Source organism: Eulemur rufifrons, chromosome 21 (genome assembly GCF_041146395.1).
Source record: "Eulemur rufifrons isolate Redbay chromosome 21, OSU_ERuf_1, whole genome shotgun sequence".
Lineage (NCBI taxonomy): Eukaryota > Metazoa > Chordata > Mammalia > Primates > Lemuridae > Eulemur > Eulemur rufifrons.
Window position 1 is genome coordinate 25,997,302 of NC_091003.1, and position 26,355 is coordinate 26,023,656.

Genomic DNA, 26,355 nt, shown 5'->3' on the forward strand with positions numbered 1-26,355 from the left:
TGGGGTGGTCTCCCCTTTGCTCCACCTCGGTTTCCCTGCCTGTTATTGAATCTGGCCCCCCTCTGAGCAGAGTGCAGGCTGCCCCTTGCCTTCCAGTCCCCCTTGGTTTGGGGAGGCAGAGGGCCTGGGTTTTCCTTGGAGACCCCCTCCTCCATCTACACGTGGGCAGGGCCAGCCTCCACCCCTCCCCTCACATGCGCAGAGAGGGCTTCCATGAAAGCTCTGGAAGCTCCGAGTCCCCAGAGTCCACACGGGGGCGGGGAGGGGCGGGGAGGAAGACCCCAGGGAGCAGGAGGCCTAGCGGGCTTCCCTCTCCAGACTCAGCCTCACTCCTGCACAGAGAGGAACTGCTCAGGAAGGCCCTGCCCCCCCTCCTCCACCGGCACCTGTCCCGAGCTGACCGGGATGCGCCCACCCGGGTCCCTGCCCGCTCCACACGGGCAGGGTCGCTCTGCTGGGGGGGACTCACGCCCAGACCCAGAGGCCCCTCCCTGCTCGCCGGTGCACCCTGCCGCCTTTTGCACCCTGGGGGCAGCTCTTCACCCTGCCACTCCACCCAGCTTGCCATAGCGGGGTGGGTGGGAGGCAGACAAGAGCTGCCTTGGGCCAGCGGCTCTGAAGAACAAAAGCGGGTCCCCCGAGGCTGGCCGGCATCCTGACCCCCGCTGCTCGTCCCGGGCCAGCACCCGCCCCCCCCAGCCAAGTTCCCTCCAACCTGTCTGAGTTCGGCCGGCATCAGGCCTGGGCTCGGGGGCGCGGGCCAGCCGCGGTGGCGGCGCCGGCGGCTGGACCGGGCTCGGCTCCGGCGCCTCGGCCGCTCGGGCTCGGCTCCGCGGACTCGGTCCCCGCGGGGCGGCCCTGGCGCGGTCGCGCCCAGCAGCCAATCGGCCGGGGCCGCGCCCAGGCGGGCGGGGCGGGCGCCGGGTCCCGCCCTACGGCGCGGGCGGGGCCGGGCCAGGGGCTCCCCCAAGGCCCCCGCCCTGGCTCCGGGGGCCTCAGACCTCCTGGCGGCAGGGGTGACATTTTCCCAAGAGTGACCTTAGCCAAGTCCTCTTTCCCAGGCCTCGCTTTGCGCCTGGTAAATGTGCACACACGCCCCTCCGCCTGTAGAGTTGGGGAAACTGAGTTCCTGCAGGGCAGGGGCCAGTGTAGTGACGGACAGAGCGCAAGGCACCCTCACAGGCACAAAACGCTCTCCTCCCGGCTGTGAGAAGGAGCCCAACCAGACAGGAGTCATGGCAATGTCGGTGCTGCAAGGTCCCGCCTCGGACCCCTGCCCAGCCCCCACCCAGAACAGGGCTCCAAGAACTGTCCCCCACGCAGCTCAATGGGGACTGCAGATACCCGTTTTGTATCTTGGGTGCTCCCCATGGAGGCACAGAAACCCAGGGTGCACCCCACTCTGCCCCCAGCCTGTAGTGAATGTGTGGGGTGTCTGGCTCTGCTGGGGGACAATGGAAGGGGGAGGGGCAAGGCTGGGGCCACCTTCTTGGGTTAGCATCATGAACTAGGAAAAGAGTTTCTGAGATGAAAAGAGCTGGGACCAGGCCAGGAAGGCTCAGCAGGTGCGGCAAGAGAAGGGGCTGCTACCCACTTCTCCCAGACCCCACTCAGAAACTGAGCCTCTCCTGGGGCCACTGTCTGCTGCCACGATGTGCCACGGACACAGGCCAGCATGCCCAAGACTCTGGGTGCCCACTGTGTGCCCGTGAGCCTCAGTTTCCCCACCTGCACAGGGTGAACTGCCCTGACCGCTGGCCTCGCGCATTTTCCATCCAGGGCAGCCCTGTGTGCAGCCGCCCAGGGCAACGCGGAGGAGGACCGGAACACTCCCCCAGGGAAAGGTGGCTCGGATCTCATGCTTAAGCTCGTTCTGTCTTCTCAATTTCACCAGCTGCTAGTGCCCGGCCACATACCCACCCTGGCTGAGCCTCAGGCAAGTCCCCTGCTGGTGCCCCTCCCCCCGGTTGGGGGTCAGCCCTGCTCCAGCTGGGTATCTGGAGGAGGGGACCCTTCCCGCTGGAGCATGCAGGGCAGGTGGCAGCCCAGCGGGCACAGCAGCAGCACCCCTGCCCCAGCTCCCCCACCTCAGCCCTGGCTCTGCGCCTGTGGCTCACAGGTAGGCCACCAGGCACTTCCTGCTGAGATCACCCTGGGCAGCAGGTCCGGCATGAGGCGGCTGGGCCTGGCCAACCCAATGTGGCCCCCCGCCCCCGGCATCCCTGCCAGCCTGGCCAGTTCAGCTGCAGCCCTGGGAATACATAAATCAAGGCGGGGGGGGGGGGAAGCGGGGGACAGGCAGTGGCCGAGGTCTGGCAGTCCTCATCCTTGAGGTCGGGGCAGCTCCAGGCTGTGGGAAAATCTTTCCGCCAGGGCGCCGGCCAGGGTGCTGTTGTCCTCCCACACTGCCTGTTGGTGGGCTGGAGAACAGAGCCGGTTCCGGTCTGGGAGGGCTGGACTGAGCACTCCGGTGCCTGAGGGGCAGCCTCAGGGTCACTGGCTGCCAATGTCCCCACGCGGCCCAATTGGGCTGTTCTGCTTCCCTCCTCAATTTGGGGGTACAAACTTCACCCTTGGCAATGTCTGGAGTCTGGCAGCTGTGGGGGTGGCCTCAGCACCCAGGCGCACTGGAGGCATCTCAGTATCAGGGACTTGGAAAGAGGGCTCCCCAATGGGTCTGGGGTCCTCTGAAAACATTAATTCGGCTTTGACTGTGTACCCATGCTGGCCTGTGCATTGTGCATTATCTCATGGATGGGTGGACGAACCCTCAAACACCCTTGGGATCCCATTTTCCTTTCCTCCCCAGAAGCCCCAGCAGGTCTTGCAATAAGCAATGCATGCTGGCTTGTGGTCCACCAGGACCCCTTGAATGCTTCTCCACCTGGCTGTTTTCACCCTCCCCAAGTCACTAGGCTGTTACCTGCAGGACCAGTTGTTGCCAGGCCATCGGCAGGGGCTGCCCACTGCCCACGCCACCACTGCCCACACCCGGCTGCTGGGCACGTTCCAGCTGCAGGGCAACATGGCGCCGCTCCTGCTCCAGTGCTCGCGTCAGCCGCTCGAAGCGGGCTTCCTGCTCCTTCACCGAAGCCAGGATGCTGGCGGCCGAGTGCACGTTGCAGTCCTCCATGACCAGGGCGCCTGCCAGCTGTGGGCAAAGCAGAGCAAGCTCAAGGTAGGGCGGGGCAGCGGCCGGGCAAGCCCACTGCAGGCCCCCTGCCCACCCCACGCACAGATCAGACAACTTACTCCCAGACCACAGCATCCAGCTCTCTGGAGAGAAGCCGCATTGATTAAATTCTAAATTAAAAGCCATTAATCCGAGGCTGGCCGGAAGCCGCCAGCTCACTCCCTGTGGGGCCTGGGGCTCTGACCTGGCTCCTCCACCTCCTGCCAGGCCCAGCAGAACCACAGCACTGGGCATCTCGGAGCACCCTGGGAAGGGCAGGAAGGGCTGGCGTGACGAGTGCTCACTGCTGCCCAGGCCCTCTGCCAACTCATCCCAATCTCACAGGGCACCCAGTCCCATCTCACAGAAATGGATGCCAGGGCCCAGAGAGGGTAGGGGACCGTGCATGGCCACACAGCCTGTGCATGTGGCAGGGCCAGTGTGGGCAGCCAGCAGGGAGTGAGAAGCAGCTCCACTGCCTCCAGGTGCCTGGGACATCCAGGCAGATTTGAGGTGACCACAGCCTCAGGGCTCCGAGCAGCACTGGCCAGGAGCAAGGGCAGTGTCTGCTCCAGGGGCGGATAGGACACCGACGACAAGCCTGGCTGAGGTTCTGGTTGGGGCTGTCAGAGACCCCAAGCCTGGAAGTGGCCAGTGTGTGACGCCTGATCCAGCAGAGGAGGGCAGGGCCCGAGCGTCTGAGGCCCAGCGATGGGGCAAGGTCAGGCTGGCTGGGCCCTGGCACTGCCCCGGGAGGCCCCAGAGCCCCAGGGGAGCAGGTGGGGCAGGCAGGGGATTGGCAGCTGCAGTGACAAGCCAGCTCTTTCCCTGCTGCTGGCTCCCTGGCTGTGCAGCCTGTTTATTTTTCATGAGCAAAAGAAGCAGGACAAGTATGCGGAGCTCAGGCCTAGGCTCCCAGCAGCACGCGGGGTGTGGGCCACGCGGCCCCACTACCTGGAGCTCAGTGAGTATGGCCCAGTGCCTGGCGCCGCTCAAGGCCTCCTCCAGGCCAGTCCCCTCCAGCGCTCTGAGGCCAACTGCATGCACTCCTGGCCCTTGCACCAACACAAGGGGCCGGCAGTGCTGTCCACTGGCCCAGAGGGAGGCAGCTGCAAGGACAGAGCCCTGAAGAGGAGAAGCCAGGCTGGGCTGAGTCACGCCAGTGCTGGCAGGGTCACGGACTCAGTCTAGGGGCATGGGTGACTCAGTCTGGGGGCATGGGTGCACCTCCGAGTCGTGAAGGGGCACCATGGAGCCCAGCCCCACTGTAACAGCTAGGGAAACTGAGGCCCAGCGAGGGCAAGAGGCCAGCATATGCCCCAAAGCTGCTCTCTGCTTTCCCTGCACCTGTCACACAAATTAAACTGCCAACGTGTCCTTGCAGGGAAGCTGGTGGGGCAGAGGAGCTGCTAAGTCAGCCACAGCGGGAAGAACAAACCAAACTCCCGAGGGCAGGGGAGGCACTGCAGGGATGAAGTGTGCAGACTGGGTCCTCTGGATACCAGGGAGTAAAGAGACAAGCTGTAGGACCATGGGCACACCGTGATCACGCAGCCCTCCTGTACACACCCGTCGCTGCCCACCCACGGGCCCCGGCCCTGGTGTAGACACTCGGCCTTGTGAGTGCACAGACTGGACCTGCTGGTGGGCGAGGCAGGGTCCAGGGTGGCAGGAGCCAGCTCACCCAAGCCCTCAGCCGAGTCTTGTCTGCAGCATCTGCCTGTCTCAGCTGAACCTCAGAACCGAGGGCCAGAAGGGAATGGGACACTCTCCCTAGGTGGCAATGATCAGGACCACAGGGCAGCTGGTGGCCATGTGGACAAGAGGTGGCTTACCTCCCTCCCTGTGCAGAGACGTGGGTTCCTGCCCATGTCTGGCTTCCCCCTTCCTCTGGTTTCACCCACACTGTGCTCCCCCACCCCCATCCAGCAGGACCAGGCCTGGGGACAGCTTCCCTGCCGTGAGCCCCTCCAGCATGCCCCAGCTCTGGGGTCCAGGGAGGGCCACCCTGAAGGGGGCCCACTGGCTCCAGCTGGGGGCTGGCTGGGGACCCGGAATTCTGAGGCCACATTGAGAAGGTGGCCAGGCCCACTCCATACTGACCTTTCCACTGCCCAATTCAGCTCAGCTGGGACAAAATAACTGCGTGTCTCCCAGGTGACATCCTGAAACACTGGCTAGCTCGAGGGAAGATCCCAGCAGCCACTCACAGGAGAGCCACGTCTGCCCCAGCAGGAGGATGCCCTGAGCCCTGCAAGCTGCAGATCAGCTGCAGAGAGCAGCCCAAGGTGACATCTAGGCAGAGCAGGGAAGGCCCCAGCCCACTTCCCGACACAGCAGCCCCCGGCCCACGCACAGGAGCATGTGTTGACACAGGTGACCCAGCCCAGAACCGCAGAACAGCTTTTCAGTTGGTAACTCAATACTAACACAAATACGTGGTGTCATGGAAGGCAAAATGTTCATGAATTTTTAAGATCCACCACGGGACTTCAAAGACATTTTTCCCAGCTGCCTATCCTGGGGGTTGGGGGGCACACAGAAAAGAGCTCTGCTGTGAGGCCTAGGCGGGCCCTGGATCTCCTCTGTGGACTCACCTGCCTGCCAGTGGGACCCCCCCACAACCCCACCCAGAGTCAGCAACCAGCATCACACTGACTCAAGGAGGCTGATGCTTACGAAACGCCCGCCCCAGGAGCTGACTCAGCAATAAGACAGACACGACACTGCACGCCTCAAGCATGACCAGACTCGAGGTCCATGGGACACCCCATGTGAAGGCCAAAGAACATCAGCAACCTGGAGAGGGGCTGGGAAGGTTGAGCCTGGGATTAAACTCTGAAAAAATAAACTGCAAAACAAAATGATATCCCAGACCCAGCAACAGTGGAAACTGGCCACTCACCCACTGCAGGTGGTGTCAGCCCAGAGACTCTCCCAGGGTTTCCACACCCTGCTGGCAATGGGGGCCAGGGCAGAGGAGCAAGAGGCACAGAGGCCTCCAGGGGAAGAGTAAGCCACCATGGGGGTGGAGACGGACAGAAGGAAGGGTAGGTAGATGGACAACAGATGGAAGATGGATGGAAAGGTAGTTAGGGGATGATGGATGCATGGAAAGCACATGGGGGATGGGAGCTGCATGGACAGATGGGTGGATGCATGGAAAGTAGATGGGTGATGGGAGATGGATGGACAGATGGGTGGATGCATGGAAGGTAGATAGGGGATGGATGGGTGGACGGATAGAAAGTAGATAGGTGGATGGATGGAAGGTAGATGGGGGATGGATGGATGGACAGATGGGTGGATGGATAGAAGGTAGATAGGTGGATGGATGGAAGGCAGATGGGGGATGGACAGATGGACACATGAGTGGATGGATGGAAGGCACATGGGGGATGGGAGATGGATGGACAGATGGGTGGATGGATGGAAGGTAGATGGGGGATGGGAGATGGATGGACAGATGGGTGGATGGATGGATGGACACATGGGTGGATGGATGGAAGGCACATGGGGGATGGGAGATGGATGGACACATGGGTGGATGGATGAAGGCAGATGGGGGATGGGAGATGGATGGACAGATGGGTGGATGGATGGAAGGCAGATGAGAGATGGATGGACACATGGGTGGATGGATGGAAGGCAGATGGGGGATGGGAGATGGATGGACAGGTGGGTGGATGGATGGAAGGTAGATGGGGGATGGGAGATGGATGGACACATGGGTGGATGGATGGAAGGCACATGGGGGATGGGAGATGGATGGACACATGAGTGGATGGATGGAAGGCACATGGGGGATGGGAGATGGATGGACACATGAGTGGATGGATGAAGGTAGATGGGAGATGGGAGATGGATAGACAGATGGGTGGATGGATGGAAGGCACATGGGGGATGGGAGATGGATGGACACATGAGTGGATGGATGAAGGCAGATGGGGGATGGGAGATGGATAGACAGATGGGTGGATGGATGGAAGGCACATGGGGGATGGGAGATGGATGGACACATGAGTGGATGGATGGAAGGTAGATGGGGGATGGGAGATGGATGGACACATGAGTGGATGGATGAAGGTAGATGGGGGATGGGAGATGGATGGACACATGGGTGGATGGATGAAGGCAGATGGGGGATGGGAGATGGATGGACACATGGGTGGATGGATGAAGGCAGATGGGGGATGGGAGATGGACGGACACATGGGTGGATGGATGGAAGGCAGATGGGGGATGGACGGATGGACAGATGGGTGGATGGATGGAAGGCAGATGGGGGATGGGAGATGGATGGACACATGGGTGGATGGATGAAGGCAGATGGGGGATGGGAGATGGACGGACACATGGGTGGATGGATGGAAGGCAGATGGGGGATGGACGGATGGACAGATGGGTGGATGGATGGAAGGCAGATGGGGGATGGGAGATGGATGGACAGATGGGTGGATGGATGAAGGTAGATGGGGGATGGATGGATGGACAGATGGGTGGACGGATGAAGGCAGATGGCAGATGGGAGATGGATGGACAGATGGGTGGACGGATGGAAGGGTAGGTGGGGGATGGGGTGGGGATGGTGGTCTGTGGTGAACAGGTGAGAGGATGGAAGGATGGAGGGAGAATGGTGGCTGCATAGAAGGCGGCAGAGGTGAGTGAAGCATGAGTGTGGACAGAAGGGTGAGCCAGTGGTTATGAGAGGATGGGGGCAGCTGGAGGGTGGAGGATGGGAGTGATTGGAGGGGGAGAGGATGGGGCCAGCTGGAGGGTAGACAGACAGGTGGCTCAGGGTGGGTGCAGACAGCAGGGATTGGTGGACAGAAGGCCAGAGCTGGGTGGATGCAGGAGTGGATGAGGGGGAACAGAGTGGGCTGTGGGGCTGGGTGGGCACTTGGAGGAGGAAGCCCCGGCATCCTGGCCCTGGAGGCCAACCGTGGTCAACACTCGCTCTGTCGGGAAAGTGAAGGCACAGTTGGAGGAGCCTGCGGTGGAAGCTGAATGTTCCCCCTGAAATCAAACTGACATTTGATGTCGTCTTGCTGACCCAGACATTCCTCCTCAGGAGGAGTCCAGCCAGAGCCCTGCTCTGGAAAATCAAATTATGGGGCCTGAGTCCAATCTGGGTTGAGGAATTAGAGGAATTTCCTAAGGGTCAGGCCTGCGGAGGAGGGGCCCTAGCTCCACCCAGCAGAGCATGGCCAGGCTGCCCCTGCCCCCACAGGGACAGGGGAACTGGTGCCCATAAAAACCTCCTCCCACTGCCCACCCCACACTCTACCCACCCAGAAGGGCAAGGGTGCCAGGAAGTGGTCCCAGAGGAGTTGAACCCAGGCCCCATGGCGCCAGAGCCCACTCTCGGTCTGGGGGGACAGTGTGGGAGCTGCCAGCACACAGAGCTTGCTCCCCACCCTGGAAGGCCAGGCCTCTGCCCTGTCGCCCTGCTGTGTTCAGATGCTGCCCAAAGCCTCAGGGACGGCGTCTGGCCAAGCCCCCAGGGCTGGACACTGTGCCCAGGCCAGGGATAGGGCTGGCACAGGGGGACTGGGGCTCACACAGGGTGGCGTCCACGTGTACCTGTGCCAGGCCACAGTCACTCACAGGCAATGCCCAGCTTGCAGTGCCTGGGCTGGGAACGGCTGTTCTCAGCGTTTAACAACGGAAGGAACCACCAAGGAAAAAGGTGCTAGCGTGACTCTGAGCATAAAACATTCCTCCACGTCCAAAAGGAAGTGCCACGTAAGACGGTCATGTTTTTAAATGAGCGCCTTTGCAGCAACATGCGCAGTGAGCATTTTGATAGAATGATGGGTGCCAGTGTCACTTCTGGACCGTGACTTCAGCACAGTGGAGGCTGGTGCGGGGTGCATGGAGCCCATCACACGAGTCTCTTTATAAAGTTTCGTGTGTTTGGGATTTTCCATGACAGAGAAAGAAACCACAAAGAAAACCGAAAGGCAATCAGCATGTTGGGATCAAACATTCATAATGTCCAACAATAAAGTGACAGACTCAACCTACAGGGTGCTCCTACAAATCACTAAGAGAAAACCAGAACCCCAACTGGAAGTGGGTGAAAGGACATAAACAGGAGATGCGGGAGGCGTGGAAGGGCTGGTGTGCACACTTGCGCACACATGTGCAAGAAAATGACTGGAGGTCCCTGCAGTGGCCGGGGGGCCCTAGTGCTGGGAGTAGTGTGTGCCACTGGTGTGATCAGAACCTGGGTAAGAAAGGGAAAAAGCCGATGCTCGCCCCACCTGGGGGACAAACAAGCATGCCTGGAGGCCAGGGAATGAAGCCAGCTGGGCCCAGGGCTGTGCCCACCCTCCTGCCAACCGGCGGAGGCAGTGAGATCTTCAGGCAGCCAGGAGAGCCGTAATCAGATTCAGCCTGGAAATAAGATTTCCCCAGTAGATGAGACGCCACGGAGGGGGGACAGAGATGGCCACTCAGTGAGCACCTCCTGCCCCCCCGCATGTCCACACAGTCACCCATGGCACCCAACTCCCATGTGCAGGGAGAACACTCTGGGGGTGCCTCTTCCCATGGGGCTCTGGCCCTGCACTAATGGGGTGCCCAGGCCAAGGGCAGCCAGGAGCGAGGCAGCACTGGTCAGCCCCTGGGGACCTGGGGCTGTGGGGGGCTGACGCAGCAGGCCACAGTCAGGTCAAAGCTCCAGGCGCCGGGGGCTGGGCAGCCTGCGGTCTGGGCAGGCCCAGGCCCCGCACTCAGGAACTCAGAGGACAAGAAGCCTGATGACTGCAGCTGGGACGTGGTGGCTGGGCAGGCAAGCAGGTGAATGCCCCAGCAGCTGTCCCTGCTCCGTGGGAGGCCAGAGCCACAGAGAACTGATACTGGAGCCCCCGAAAGGGTCTGGGCCTGAGATTCCCTATGGAACAGGTCACAGACTCCTACTGCCCCACACCAGCGGTGGCACCCTTTGAAACCCTCTGTGAGGACACTGGGGATAAGGTGGACAGGAATCCCTGGGGCCCCAGGCTGGGATTCAGGGCACCCTGTCAATGCCCCTCCTGTGCCTGACCCAGACTCCAGCCACAACTGTGCCTGGAAGTGACGCTTGCAGGCTCCGAGGGTCGGGGGGCAGGCAGTGAGGACCCACCTCCTCCAAGGCAGCCCCAGCGGCTGCGAAGCTACAGGCAGGGAGGGCCATGGGGGCTGCCAGGGCAGCCTCCTCTCCGTTGCAGGCTCAGCCCACCCACTGCACCCTCAAGGAGAAGCATGGCACCTGTGAGCATGGGGGAGCCCACAGAGGGGAGGGCACAGGCGGTGGTGGCCAGACCGATGCCTCCATCGCCCCCGAGACAAGCACCAGCAGCCTGCAAGGCACCTGCACGGCTGACCCGCTGCCTCGGGGCGAACAGGAGCAGTGGAGGTGGGGTCTGCTGGGTCCCAGCCCTCACTGTGGGTAGGCAGGGACCAAAGCATTCCTGAGGAGGGTCTGAGGCTCCCGGCCAGGCTAGGACCAGAGGTGGACAGGCCCAGGGTATGGGAGCCCTGCCCCTACCAATGCCCCAATGCCCCAAGGCCCCCACCAAGGCCCTCAGGGACAGCTGTCCAGCAAGGCTGAGGGGCCGCAGCTGGGCAGGTGCAGCAGTAGCCATGCTGGCCGCTGGCCTGTGCACACGGTGCCCTAGCCTGGAACGCCTTTTCCCCTGCAGACAGTGGGGTGGACCCCCTCTTCCCAGCCCCTCCATTACCATGGCAACACCCAGGCTTCTCCAGAAGGACAGAGACTCTTTGTGGTGACACAAAGCCCCTTTGAGGGGCGGTGGGAGTGCAGCCCCTGGGAGCCTGTGACTAAAGAACCTCTGGGGGTGAGGCAGGGCCCCCAGCCCAGCCCCCTCCTGGCTGCAGAGACAAGGATGCCGGCGCGGGAGAAGATGGTGGCTCGGGGCCAGGACCCAGCACTGCCCACCCAGCTGCCTGTGGAAGGGTCCCCGGAGTGGCTCTCGGCCAGAGCTGGGGGACTTCCCACTTTCTCCCGTCATTTTGACAAGGAACACACTCTGTGTAGAGAAGTGGAAAATGGCATTGGCAGCAGGGGACTGTGGCCTGATGTGAAACGCCTGGGACGCCTGCAGGGACAGTGCCCAGCAGGAACTGGGGCAAGCAGCCCTCAGTGGGCGGCAGGCAGGGCTGTGGGTAGACGGCAGGAGGTGTGGCGAGGAGACTGGCCCCAGCGTCTGCACCCCCTGCCCCTGGCTTACTGTCCCCTTGCTCCTCTGGCCCCTGCAGCAGGTGGCCCCATATTCCCTGCCTGCCCGGCTGAGCAGCCTGGGGCAGCCTTGCTGCAGCCACACGCCCAGGACAGGCCTGGACAACAGGGAACCTCACCACAGACTAGCTTCTTCCAGGGCCAGGGAAACGGACCCTGAGGACAACGTGGGTCCAGGCACGGTGACAGGGACCTGGTGCAGACTCCTCCCAGCACAGCTACCCCATCCACGCTCCAGTCCCACAGCAGGGAGGCAGAGGCACCAGGCCACATCCCAGCAGCCCCAGCCCTGGAGCCCCACCCTGCCTTGGCCTGAGGGTCCCTGCCCACCCTGACTGCTGCTGACCAGATACTTGGCAGCACCCCTGCCTGCTGGGCGCCCGGCCCGGGAGGCCCTCCCCGAGCGACCTTGGTCTGACCCACAGCAGCTTTGCTAACTAAGCCCCTGGGGGAGGGGGGGTCACCAGCCCCTGCAGCAGTACGAGGCAGTGCTGGCCCCAGGAGAGATCCGTCCTTTTGTGGGCAAATCCACACGGGTACCAGGGCGCAGGGCCAGGGGCCACCCCCGACATGGCAGTGCCGAGTCAGCAAGCACCCCCACAACCCCCACGGAGATCCTTGCCTCACCCCTCCCGTCTCTCGTCTCTGGGCATTCTCGCTCTCTGCTGACGCCTGCGGGTGCAGGGTGGAGGCGGGGACCCTCCAGCGGCCACGGCAGAGGCAGGGCGGCCCACGGGGAGGCTGCTGCGGTGGATGGGCCACCCGGTCCAGGACAGTGTGGATGTGAGCGCAGGTGAATGGCGAGTCCAATGGCTGCAGGGTTGTGGCCAGGCGGCTGGAGGGAAGGAGCCGGGACCTTAAGTGTGAGGGTCTGGGTGGGACTCTGTTAGGCCGGAGAGGCCGAGGGGGCCAGACAGTGAGGCTCCGGGAGAGAGGGGTCCAGGCTGGGGAGGGAACGACGGGCAGCCAGGAGACAGTGAGACAGGTGCAAACCCAGCCTCCACGGACGCCTCCTCCGACCTCCTGGACATGGAAATGGCTTCACTTTCCCGGCCATCACCCATGTGTTGGAAGGGACAGAAGCCAGGACACAGCACTGACAGGTGAGCCCCAGCAAGAGCAGAGCTACCACCTCCTACCACAATGGCCTGTCCGCCCAGAAGTCCCAAGACCCCCGGGGAAAGGTGCGCCTTACCACGCCCTTCTCCCAGCCTAGTGTCACAGGCGGAGCCTTTGCGACTCGCCCTTGAGCCGGGCGGGAACCGGAGCCCACTCTGTCCCCACACACCGGTCATGGGCAGGGAGGCTCCAGACACCCTCCCATCTGCCCTTGCCCCAGAGTCTTGTGTGGACTCTGGCCAACTCTGGCTGCGCCAAGGGCCCCAGGGACAGCCCTTCCCTCCCACAACCAGAGCTGGACCTGGCCTTGCTGCTCCCCATCTCTCCCTGCCTGGGAGCCAGCTCAGCCCGGACCACCCGCGACACAGGCCTGACACCACCACCTTTCAGCAAAGGAGCACAGTCCTGCCTCTTCCACGCTCAGCCAGCGTGGGTCCAGGGGAGGGTTAGCGTCCTAGGCCAACCTGTTGCTGTCCTGCACACTGGGCAGGGCTGAGGCCCTGGAGACCTGGCCAAGCCTGTCCCTAACGCTGCAGTTTGCAAGGGACCTCTGCCTCTGATCCCCACTCGAGGTCCCTCTGAGACCGATGGGAGTGGCTGGGCCCGTGGACCCCGAGCTCACACAGACCCACCTGGGGGAAGGAGCACGCCGCACAGCACCCCCGAGCCCTCCCACTGAGTCACGCTTAGTACACTTATTAGCATGCCTTTGCGGAATAGCTGATAGGTGTCCTCAGAGGTCAAAGATGGTGTTCAACTGAACTGGGTACAGACTGTCATGAAAAGGAGCCGCCACAAACAATGGGGATCCCACGGGGACTGAAACAGAAACCAGGTAAAGGCAATAAACAGAAGTCAGGGCGCCGCAGAGACCCCGCAGAGTATGAGGTGGAAGGAGTCACATCCAAGATGGTCCTTCTAAAGCCAGCAGAAAATGAGGAAAATGAGAAAAGCAGACAGACAGGAGCCCCGACAGACAGAGCGCAGGGGCCGAACTTCACATAATGGGAATTCCCAGAGGAACAATGACAGACAACGCTCCTCCAACCAGAGGAAACAGGGCATGGCTGGAAACCACCCTCCGCGGGAAAGCCTCCGGCAGGGCTGCTGATGCCGGGGCTGGAATCTGAGCCAGGTGTGAGCTATCTGTCCCGAAACACAGCTCAGGAAACCATGGACCTGTCTGTCTCTGGCACTTTGCAATTTGGTCCCATCGAGCACTCTCTCCTCTGGCCTCCCAAATGCGCTGTGTCCAGCTCAGGGTGCAGAGAGGGCCTGCCCAGCCCTGACCTGCTGGCTGCACTGAAGTCTAGGTCATTCTCTCCACTGGCGGCCACACCCCTGCAGGGCCACTGTCCTGCATGCGGTGGCTCCAGCACTCCGCTGCTCACTGCCTGGCTGCCGTCTCCCGTGGCTCAGGCACTCCTTTATCATAAGGAAGAGCCGACAGCTTTGTAAAAACAAACGCCTCTTCTGGCTCCTTGAGATCTTTAAAAAAGTTAACCTCACTCTGAAACTTCTTAACGAAACCTCATGGTGAAGTTTCCGGATTTTCAGAGCCACGGTTCTGCATTCACATGGCCAATGGCTTTCCCTCAGGCAGGGAGCTATCGCACCCAGATCCCTGCGCTACCCAGAGACGCAGTTTCACTTTAAGAACCAAGGAGGAGAGAAACTCACGAGTCTGATAGGCCTGGGTCACCCGAGGCATCCCGTGCATGTGCTGCGGGGATTCAAACCTGGGGACTGCCACCACCATGAGCTCCCGAGAAGTCTGCAGACCAGGCACAAAGGCAACGCCCCTCAAGGGAACAGCACCTGCGATTTGTGGAACTGATTTTTCCAGCAAGGGCCTGCGATTCTGAATGCATGAAGACAGCTCCAGTTGTCTGTGGCAGTCCTCTGTCAACTACCTGTGGGGAGCATTTTGCTGTCTCAGGAAATCCCTGGATCTGCCGAGTGATGACTGCAACAGATTAGATGTGACTCCAAGAAGCACAAAAAAGTCCAGCCAAGCCAAATAACAACCACACCACAAAACAAAACAAAAACCTGTTTGCTTTGGTATTCCTTTTCCCTGTATAATATTTTAATACAAAAAGATTGTAACAGAATACTGTAAGCAACTATGTACTAACAAATTAGGTAACCTGGATGAAATGGTTAGTTCCTAGAAACATACAACCTACCAAGACTGAATCATAAAGAAAAAAAAAAAAATTGGACAGACCTACAACTAGTAAGGAGATTGAATTGGTAATCAAAAACCTCAGAGCAAAGAAAAGCCCAGGACCAGATGGTTTCACTGGTGAATTCTACCAATTCAAAGAAGAATTAGCACCAATCTTTCTCAAGCTTTTCCCAAAAACTAGAAAGAAGGAACACTTCCTACCTCTTTGTATGAGGCTCAACTTACCCTGATACCAAAGCAAGACAAAGACACTGCAAGAAAACAAAAGTAAAGACCAAGAACCTTTACGAATATTGGAGCAAAAATTCTAAACAAAACACTCGCAAACTGAATTCAGCAGCACAAAACAGGATTATAAACCCCAACCAAGTGAGATTTACTGCTGGAATGCAAGGATGGTTTGACATGAAAAATAAATCAACATAATATGCCATAATAACAGAACTAAGGAGGACAAAAAATCATGTCAATGGATGCAGAAAAAACATTTGACAGAGTTCAAGACCCTTTCATGATAAAAGCACTCAAACCAGGAAGAGAAGCTAACTTTCTCAACATGATGAAAGCTATATATGAAAAGCCCACAGCTAACATCATACTCAACGATGAAAGACTGAAAGCTTTTCTCATAAGATTGGGAAGAATACAAGGATGTCTGCTTTCACCTCTTTCATTCAACATAGTAATGAAAGTTTTATCCAGAGCAATTAGGTAAGAAAAAGAAACAAAAAGGGTTGGGGACAGTAGCTCAAGCCTGTAATCCTAGCACTCTGGGAGGTGGAAGCAGGAGGATCGCTTGAGGGCAGGAGTTTAAGATCAGCCTGAGCTAGACCCTGTCTCTACAAGAAACAGAAAAATGAGCCAGGTGTGGTGGTGCCTGTAGTCCCAGCTACTCGGGAGGCTAAGGCAGGAGGATTGGTTCAGCCCAGGAGTTTGAGGCTGCAGTGAGCTATGACGACACCACTGCACTCTAGCCAGAGCGACAGAGTGAGATACTGTTTCAGGGAGAAAAAAAGAAAAAGAAAAAGAAAAAAAAAGCATCTAAATTGGAAAGGAAGAAGTAAAATTATCTTTGTTCACAGATGACGTGATCTTATATAGAGAAAATTCTAAAGATTCCACATACATTAAAAAAGAAAAAACTATTAGGGCTAAAAAGTGAAATCAACAATGTTATAGGTCGTAAAATCAATACACAGAAATCAGCTGCATTTCTATACACTAACAATAAGCAATGCAAAAACGAAATTAAGAAAACTATTCCATTTATAACAGCATTAAAAAGAATAAACTACATAGCACTAAGCTTAAAAAAAGGTAAGATTTATACACTGAAAACTACAAAATATTATAATTAAAGAAGACCTAAATCAATGGAAAGACATCACATGTTCACGGACTGGAAGATTTACTACTGTTACAATGACACTAATATTACCCAAAGTTATCTACAAATTCCATGCAATTCCCATCAACATCCCAATGATATTTTTTGCAGAAATAGAAAAATTTATCATAAGATTCATATTGATCTTGAAGGAGCCCAAAGAGCGAAATCAATCTTGAAGAAAGTTGGAGGACTTACACTTCCTGATTTCAAAACTTACTACAAAACTACAGTAATCAAAACAATGTGATCATAGCAAAAAGACAGACACATAGACCAGAGGAATAAAACACAGAGCCTAGAAATAAACCCTCACGTATATGATCAAATGGCCTTCAACAAGGGTACCAAGACCATTCAATAGGGAAAGCATAGTCTTTCCAAACAATGATGGTGGAACTGGATATCTGCATGCAAAAGAATGACGTCAGACCCTTGTCTTATACATATACAAAAATTAATTCAAAGTGGATCAAAGACCTAAACATACACCTAAAACAATAAAACTCTTAGAAAAAAATACAGGGGAAAATCTTCATGACACTGGATTCAGCAATGATACCTTGCATAAACACAAAAAGCACGAGTAACACTTAGCCAGGTGTGGTGCTGTGCACCTATAATCCCAGCTACTTGGGAGGCTGAGGTGGGAGGATTGCTTGAGCCCAAGAGTTGAGCTCTACGAGGCTGCAGTGAGCTATGATGACATCACTGCACTTCAGCCTGGGTGACGCAGTGAGATCCCCACCTCTGAGAAAATGAAAAAAGTAAAAAGCACAGGCAACAGAAGTAAAAATAAACTAGACTACATCAAAATTAAAAACATTCATCAAAGGACACAATCAATAGAATAGAGTGAAAAGACAATGCACAGAAAGGGAGAAAAGATTTGCAAACCATATATCTGATAAAAGATTCATATCCAGAATATGTAAGGAACTCCTAAAACTCAACAACAATTAAAAAAAAAAAAACAATTTAAAAATGGGCAAAGGAGTTGAAAAAACGTTTCCCCAAAGAAGATATACAAATAGCCAACAAGCACATGAGAAGACGGTCAACATTTCTAATCATTAGGGAAGTGCAAATCAAAGCCACAATGAAATATTACCTTACACCCATTAGGATGGCTATTCTAAAAAAAAAAGTGTTGGCAAGGATACAGACAAATTGGAACCCTTGCACACTGTTGGTGGGAATGTAATATGGTGCAGCTACCATGGAAATCAGTATGGCAGCTCCTCAAAAATTAAAAATTACCAGATGGTCTTACAATCCAAAAATTCTGGGTATGTATCCAAAAAATTGAAATCAGGGTCTCAAAGAGATATTTGTACAACCATGTTCACAGCATCATTCACAACAGCCAAAAAAGGAAAGCAACCCAAGTGTCCGTCGGCGGATGAATGGATAAACAAAATGTGATACAGACGTACAATGGAATATTATTCAGCCTAACCAGGAAGGAAATTCTGACACATGCATGCCACGGCATGGCTGAATCTTAAGGACATTAGCTAAGTGAAATAAGCCAGTCACAAAAAGACAAATACTGTGAGATTCCATTTACATAAGGTATCTAGTGTAGTCAAATAATAAAAAGAAAAAGTAGAAAAGTAGAAGCAGCTGGAGTATGGGGAAATGGGGATTTGTTTAATGCATATAGAGTTTCAGTTTTGCATGAAGAAAAAGTTCTGGAGATTGGTTGCACAGCACTATGAACAGACTTAACACTATTGAACTGTACACTTAAAAATGGTTAAGATGGTAAATTTTATGTTACATATATTCTACCAAAATTAAAAATTAAAATTAAAGGGGAGGGCCACCCCCGATGCAATATATTAGAAATTGCAAAGTACCCTTTAATTTTTTTTTTTCTTTATTTGTAGAGACAGGGGTAGTCCAGGCTGGTCTCAAACTCCTGGCCCCAAGCAATCCTCCCACCTCAGTTTCCTAAAGTGCTCCAAAGTGCTGGGATTATGGATGTGAACCACCATGCTCGGCCACAAATTACATAGCACCATTTTAAATAAATACTATATCAAAGATAAAAATTTAAGAATACAGAGTTGACTATTTAGAAACAGTGAAAAAATATACTACCATATCATACATAAATATGTACAGGTTACAGCCAAAGTCGTATTCAGAGGTAAATTCATAGCCTTAAAGTCTCCAAACCAAAATTCCCATTGAAATGACTAACAAAATATGGAAATTAAGGGACAAAAATTACACCTATCACTTGTATCACAAGGTACAACTACCTTGCACATGCTAGAAACAGAGGAATTTTTAATAGATATTGTTCGGAAGGGACAGAACTAAAAGAAGATAAAGAAAATTAACTTGTAAGCTCAGGATAACACTGCAAAGTTCCCTATGGTGTAATCCACCAGCTCTCAGGCCTCTGCCTGGGCAAGGAAGATTTATAGAAATCTAAACCTTCCCCTGCTGTCACATCTGGAACTGAAGGTCAGAGTAGGGGAGAAAGAGACCATGCGGGCCTCTGCTGGGTTACAGGTCAGGGCTGGGTGGCAGCCAACACAGCACCTGGCAAATATCAGATGCTCAAGTTGTTTCTGCTGGACAAAGGAAGCAAGGACAAGCACCAGAGAAAAGTACCTGGGCCAGCAAAGCACTGCAGCTCCCACGCCTGGGCCAGCCCTGGAATCAGAGCTTGCACCCTACACTGAAGCCAGTTTTTTTGAGAAACTGAAAAAGTGTCAAGGAGAAGGATTGCCTCAGGGCTCCAGAAGGCTCAGGGAGTGCTGCCTTGGTAAGGGCACCTCACCTCCACTTCTATTAATAGAATGACCAGGGGGTGGGCCATCCAAGCAGTCTGCAGAGTCCAGGGTAGATGCAGACAAAGAGTGAGGATGGTCGTGTTCCAGGGACTGGGGAGTCTCAAAGGGAGGGTGGGTGGAGCCAGATAAATATTTGATGAAGGAAAGGGAAAGGCCCAGTGCAGGAGCTGCTCTGGCCCTGGCAGAAGCAGCCTCACCAGCTGCAAGGGAGGGGACAGGGGACACTGCTCCACTCCCACCCAGTCTCCTAACCCCATCCAAACCCACTGTCCTCAGACCTAGGGTCTAGCTGAGGTTCACTCTTCCTGCCCTACTAAGGCGACAGTGGCTCTGGGAGCTTGTCACCATTGGTGGAGGTGCAGAGGCTCTGAGTGATCAGAGCAGGACAGGTGGGGTCAGGGTTTGGGACAAGTCACCAAGAGCAAGGGGACCATGCCAGCCTATGTGCTGGACCTGAAGGCTCACGGCTCAGGGCTCCAGGGCACAAGGCTGTCTGCCTGGGTCACAGAGTCACAGATGGCCTCCTTCCTTGCACCATATTCCAGGGACCACCCACGCCCACCCCCAGAAACACTGAGCCTCTGGAAGACCCTGGCTCTGTAAAGACAGAAGTGTGTGAGCACAAAGGCTTAATTTAAAATTAACCAATGCCTCTGTTTCACAGGTTTGGCAAATAAACATCTGGAGTTATTTCTTCAAACACAAATTCTGAATTAGTCTTGTCACCAACAATAGCTCCCTGCAAATGCCAGAGAAATGTCACCTAGAAGACTGGAAAGGGGAAGTATACTTGCCCAGGGCTGGGCTCGTTCAGCCTCAGTTTCCCCAGTGTAAGACACTCCCGCAGGCTCTGAGTCCAGAGAGGAAGATGGTCTTGGTCTTGGTCTCACCCAAGTCCCTAGCCCCAGCCAGGTCTGGGGCTGTGGTGGGCAGGGGAGCCCCAGCTGAGAGGAGGTGGGCCCAGGGCGGGGGGGTCCTGGCCATGAGCCTGTCCTTTCAGGGCCCTGGACAGGTTGCCACCTTCCTGGGAGGCAATGAGCCCCCAACCTCTCTGGGCAGGAGGGTCTGTGCCCTTTGACTGGGAGGCCCAGGAACCCCAGGGTCCACAGCTCCCCCCACCCTGTCCCAGTGATGCCAGTTCTCCTCAGAAGGTGCTGTGTGTGACCAGGGTGCTTAGAATATTCAGGAGCTTCTTCCTCCTTCCCTTCCCTGCCCCCTATCACCTCCACCTCCTCTCCTGCCACTCTTTCTTGTACCCTCGATCCCTCCTGCAACCGGCCTTCCCCCATATTCCCCATCTCCCTGTCACCTCCCTGGCCCTACACCCCTGCCCCTCCTTCCTCCTGCACCCAAACCCTCCCCACCCCTGTGCCAGGTCTTCTAGACAGGGCCCCAGAGCCCCACCCGCACCCATGGTGGGCAGACTGAGGGGCCCACGGCATGTTCCAAGGGCACAGCTGATCCCTCAGCAGAGCCCTGGAGCCTCTAAGTGCGTAGCTGCGGTGTCTACAGACGTGTGCACAGGAGGCTCAGCTGCCCCTCTCACCACCAGGGCCCCTCTGTGCCCCTTGCTGCAGGTCCTGGCGCCTCACCCAGGAGGTGATCATCTGTGGGGGGACCGGCACCACCAGGCCTCCCACGCTCACGGGGACCAGGCCGGAGGTGAGGAGCACACATGACGGGGTATGTGGTGGGGCAGAGGCCGAAGGGGAAGTCCCAGCCCGAACTGTGCACGGCGCCCACAGCAGGCTCGGTGGGGACCAGCCCAGGTCCCTTAGCACAAAACCAGGAGTGGTGTCACTTCACACACGTCTGCTGGGGGGTCTGGGCTCCCTGGGCTGTCTGCCTTCCCAGTGGGGGGGTCTATCCTCTGGGCAGGTCCCTGGGTGGGCTCTGTCTGTGGAAGGTGGGCCTGGCTGTCTCTGGGGAGTAGGGCAGTAGGGGGCCCCCTCGGGGTGCTCCCCCAGGCTCACTGGTGTCTGATCATCTCCACTAAGGGTCTGCCCCCAGCACCCCCCCAGGACCTCAAGGCCAAGCCCAAGTTGCTCCAACACAGAAAAGCAGGCTCTGGGCCCACAGTGGGATGCGTGTTGAGGTGCCTGGGGAAGGGCAAGGCCTGGGGGTCAGGAGCCAGGTGGGTCAGAGGAGAGGCTGCGAGTGGGAGGGAAGGTGCCCACCCTGCTTTTGCCACAACAGCAGAGGTGACAGGCAATGCCAGGCGTGCTGCCAGGATCACAGTGCACATCACACGTAACCACACCGGGGGACAGCGGTCAGGTGTGCTGGCTGTGGACGTGTGCCAGACAGGAGTTCCTATTTCTCCTCCTTTTCTGCGTTTAGCAAACTTTTTCTTTCATTTTCTACAAATACGCACATGCTGCTTTATTATTAACAAATAAAGGCAAAATTGGGGGACATGGCACCACAGTCACCTGGCCTCTGCTGCTCAGGCACTCAGCCTCTCGGCCACACCTGGAAAGCCCAGGGGAGCAGGAGGCAGGTCCCTGGCATCACCCTGGCACCATGAGACTGTGGCCTTGACTCCAGGCCTGGGGCAGGCGGTGGGTCCTCTGAGAAGGCAGATGCCGCGTTGTGAAGGGCGGGCCCTGCCAGGCTCAGACCCCTGCACCCATGCCATCCCTGACTCCCCAGTGGCCCAGGCCTCAGTTTCCCCACCTGTATGCTCGGTGCTGTGGCCAGACCTGGACCTGCCTGAATGGGCCCTGGGGAGGCCCAGCACCCCCTTCCAGGGCATGCAGGAAGGCCCCGGAGGACAGGGTTGGCAGCCGTCTCTGCAGCCTCATTATCTTGCAAAATGCAGAGGGCAGCAAGTACATTCAGATGTGTGAATGGCCCAATTAGAATTTCAGGGAGAGTGAAAATATTTTGAAAAGAAAAAGTTTAACTAAAGGCATATTCCAAATACCAGACTCATCAACTGCAACACGTGAACACAGAAAGATGGGGGAGAGGCATGAGGTGAAGGCCTCAACATCCCCAGCTCCCAGGTCCCCACAGGCCCCCCACGTCCCCACAGGAGAGAGAAGCCTCAACCTTAGACTCCTCACTCCTGCAGGGCTGTCCCCACAGCACAGGACTCGCTGAGGCTCAGGCTGGAATGGGGGTGCCCAGGCCTGGGGGAAGGGCAGCCCTGCAGCCACCCTGAGTCCAAGGAGGCTTGTGAACAGCCAGGGGCTGAGGGCAGCTGAGGAGCAGGGGCACCCAGGGAGAAGCCAGAGAGGGGAGCCAGGGCCTGGGGGTGCTCTGGGGAGTTGAGCGATGAGGCTGGGGCCAGGCCTCGTGAGACGGGGAGGAGGAGGCACCAAACAGCCTCGCAAAGGTGGTGTGCAGAGACTGCCTGGGACAGCCCTCACCTGGTGGCCTTGGTGACACAGGCCTCCCTCAACTGACCCTGTAGCATGTATGGACCATACCACCAGCCATGCGTCACCCTAGGTAGGACATGCACGGCAAGGGCGGCTGGCCAGCCCACACCAGGCTCCTGACCACGAGGGCAAGGGCTTGCATGGCAGCCAGATCAGCCGACCAAGGCCTCTCACCAGCCCCCAAGGCTGGGACACAAACAGGACATGTGTGAACCCCTGGTCTGGCAGTGCCTCTGTCTTGGGTCATGAGGATGCCAGAACCCACGACCCTCAAGGACAAGGCAAGTTCACCCCCGGTCGGCATGACAAAGCTGCCTGGGTGGGGACACCCCATGTCAAAGTGCATGCAACCCATGTGAGGAGACCTGCCCCTCGCCGCAGGGTGGCTTGGGCCCAGCAGTGCCCCCAGCCTTGATCAGCATCTGGCACGCAAAGGCCAGGTGCCAGCAGAGCGGCCCCACACCCCCAGAGGGAGGGCCAGCCTGCGCCAGGCGGGGCCAATTTGCGGGGAGTGCCACAGAGGTGCCAGGGAGGAAATGACAGAGCCATCCAACACGCTCCCGTGGAAACGCACACACAGGACAGCCGGGCTTCAGAAAACAAAGGCCGGTGGCGAGGGGGCCCCAACCTCAGCTTTTTCACTGGGGCAACACAAACCTGAGGACGCGAGGATGCCATGACATTTCCAACTTCCAGTTACAAAGACACTAGTCACCAGGCCGTTCAGACACAGCTGTAAAAACAAAGTTAAACCCTCGCCTCATGTTTATGTCCAAATAAATACTAGATGGTGCTATAGTTTGAATGTGTCCCCTAAAGTGCACGTGCTGGAAACTTAATCCTCATGCAACAACGCTGACGGGGGGACTTTTGAGGAGTGAGTAGGGCTCCAGGGCTCCGCCCTCGCTGCTGTGGGAGTGGCAGTGGGGCGTTATCTCAGAGCAGGCCTGGTAGGAGGACGAGTTCCACTCCCCTCTGCGCTCTCCTGTGCTGTCTTCCTCTCTGTCCTCCCCCACGGGGTGGCGCAGCAGGACGGCGCTAAACAGGATGAGTCCCCTCGATCTCAGACTTCCCAGCCTCCAGAACTGTGAGAAATTAATCTCTGTTCTTTATGAACTCCCCAGTCTCCGGCATTCTGACATAGCAGCACAAAATGGATTAGGGCAGACGGAGTGGAGCCTAAGCGTACGAAACCAAAGTGGAAATACTCAGAAGAAGAAAGAACAGGGGCGTATCCGCCTGGCTACACACTAAAGAGGGCTGACCACACACGACAACGGAACAACTAAATAAGGAAAAACACCAACAGGCTTCACCACAAAGTATGAAAAATTTCTGAACGTCAAAAACTGTCATAAACAAAAACTAAAAGACTGAGAAAAATGTGCTGCAGGCAGAGAGATGAGCGAAGAATTCGTATCTTTACTACATGAAGACTCACATCAGTGGTGGAGAAACACCTCAAGGCCCCGGCGTGGGGGCCAGGCGGCCACAGAAGACGCAGCCTCGCTCCTCAGCAGGCAGACATGGACTGGCCCAGCTGGTGCAGGTCTCCGAGAGGGGACACCGGTGCTGGCCCAGTGGTGGTGAAGGGCATGACACCCATGTCCCCGCTGGCCCCTCACTGGGCCTGGCGTCGTCATGAGTCACCCCTGGTGCTGGCTCCCTCGGGGAAGGCTGCCGTTCACCCCCACCCGCGGTCCCACGGTTGGCCACTGGCTCCTCCGTGTCTGTGCGTGTCTCCTCAGTCAGGCTGGGGGCGCCCCAAGGGCAGAGCGGGCCGGATGTGGCTGCAGTGCTCAGGGTCTAGCATGGGGCTTGGCAAGCGGGTGCTGAGCGGCCAAAGGTGACTGAGCTGCCACATGGGTGCTGACTTTCAGCCCCCATCCTGACTCAGCCCCAAGGCCCCCTACCCATCTCCCTCCTGACGTGGGCAGGACCACAGCCCAGGGCCCAGGTTCCGCTGCCCAGTCTGTGAAACAGGGCCTGGCCCAGAGCAGAGGTAGCATGAAGGCCACCACCCCCCTCCAGTACCCACGGCAGACATGAATGACCAATCACCACTCTCCAGACGGGCAGGACAGAGACGGGAGAGAGAGGAGGCAGAGAAAGAGGCCGAGAGACCACAGAGAAACAGGGACAAGACCAAAAGCTGCAGGGAGAAAGAGGGACAGGAAAGGAGAAAACAACAGCAGAGCCCTGCCTGGCCGGCCACCCTGCTGCAGCCCAGAGCTGTCACTGTGCACCTGGCTGACCAGAGCTCCCTGAAGTGGCCTATGAGGAGTTCAGGGGGGTGGGGCAGCCACTCTGTCCCCAGACGTGTCACCTGTGCCACAAGCAATGCTACGTCCCTAGGCCTGGCCAGACCTGGACACCGTCTGAGCCTCCTCGCCCCACCGGGAAGACCCCGTGTGGCCAAATGGTCTGAGCAGCAGGCTACGTGGCCGGATGCTGGCTCTCCCACGAGGCCAGGCGGCGCAGCCCTGGCTCCCACCAGGCCAGCCTGGATGGCAGCTCCCCACACCCAGGTCCTGGGAACAGGCGAGCAGCTGGCCACCCTCCCCTCCCCTCTGTCCTGCAGCCCTCAGCACAGGACACACAGGTGTCCAGAGGCCTGGAGGCTCCTGGGTCTGTGGCCACTACCTTCTCCCCAGCACGTGAGCACCGCACCCACGGGCCAGACCCCCACGCTGCGCTACGCCAAGAAGCACAGGGCGGGCGGGCACGGCCAAGCCTCCCGCAGAGACGGTGCTTGGCGCCGTGAGCCAGGCTGGGGACGGGCAGCACCCTAGTGGGACGAGCAACCAGGGCAGCTCTTTTAAGCCATCGCCCACCTGCTGGACAGCGGCCACCACAGCAAGACTATGACAGGCTGGGGTGCAAGCAGGGCAAGCCTCCCACCCTGCAGAGGGCCTGGGGGTACCCAGGGGCCCCTTGGCCTCCCACCCTGCCACACTTTCCGGGCACCACACCTCGGTCCCACCGGAGCTGGTGGCCGTGATGAACAGATGAACCCCAAACACCACAGTGCGCTCGGCCCATGGCCGTGATCAGAGCACACGTGTTCAGTTACCAGTCACCTGCCCGTGACAGCAGAGCAGTGCGGCTGCACGGAGACCAGAAGGCCCACAAAACTGAAATATCTCAGACAAGGGCGAGTGTGCCTGGCCTCGGGGCCCACCTCCGTCCCCGGCCGGCAGCTCCAGTCTCCCCAGGGCAGCCAGCAGCCGCCCAGAGCCGAGTGCTGGGCTGGGCAGGCTGTGCCAGTATCAGACTCTGTGGTGGCTGCTGTCCCCGCTGAGTGGGGCACAAGCAGGCCCAGCAGATATGCTGACCAGCAGCCTCGTCAGTCAGCCCTACCCCAGGCTCCTCCTTGAAGCCAGATGTCAAACCCTGGCTGCTGTGCCTACACCCACCCCATCTAGCCCAGGGGCTGGGCCCAGCCAGGCAGAAGGCAGACCAAGAACATACACTGTCCCATGCCACAGTCCACCCCTGCCATCCCCCACCCACAAGGCCCACCAAGACACTCTGCTATCCTGTGTGGGGAGGGGACGTCCCCAGGCGCAGCCCAGGGCACTTACCTGTCCTCAGGGGAGATCAGCACGTCCTGACACCCATCCTGCCAACTCAGGCTCCTGCAGGGAGAGCACAGGGTACAGCGTGAGGCCAACCCAGCTGACTTAAGGCCAACACTGGCCCACACTGTCACCCAAGCAGGACACTGTCATCCGTAACCTCAAGGTTGTCCTGTGGTGCTCCCGACTCATAACCACACACACGCGTGCACTTTCTTGTCCCCACGTGACCGGGGCTGCAGTCCACGCCGGGCTGCACTGTTCCCTACCAGCATTTCTAACGCTGCCCACTACCCTTCCAGACAGGGATCCCTGGGAGTGACGGACTGACAATGCTGTCTTCCCTGCTCCAGAAGGCTGGGCGTGTCTCGTCATGATACGTGGCACAGCAACAAGGGCCCTGATCCCCGGGCAGCCAGGCCCGGGGTCCCACTGGCCCATGCAGGGGTCTAGCTCCAAGGGGTCTC

General features: G+C 57.6%; 1 protein-coding gene across 9 annotated transcripts in view; it reads right to left on the reverse strand.

The window, feature by feature from the left end:
• Positions 1 to 26,355, reverse strand: part of ARVCF (ARVCF delta catenin family member) — a 47,625-nt gene that overhangs the window by 16,446 nt on the left and 4,824 nt on the right. For 7 of the 9 annotated variants that reach the window (XR_011236522.1, XM_069496831.1, XM_069496826.1 and 4 more), the window contains exons 2-3: positions 25,895 to 25,948; positions 2,924 to 3,151 (exon numbers count right to left, since the gene is read on the reverse strand). Coding sequence is in view for 8 of the 9 variants with exons in the window: in XM_069496831.1 (XP_069352932.1) it covers positions 2,924 to 3,133 (210 nt within the window). In the remaining variant the exon portion in view is untranslated. Of the gene's footprint in view, positions 1 to 715; positions 841 to 2,923; positions 3,152 to 25,894; positions 25,963 to 26,355 lie in introns of those variants that run through there. The other 2 variants (XM_069496827.1, XM_069496833.1) reach the window with 2 other exon arrangements.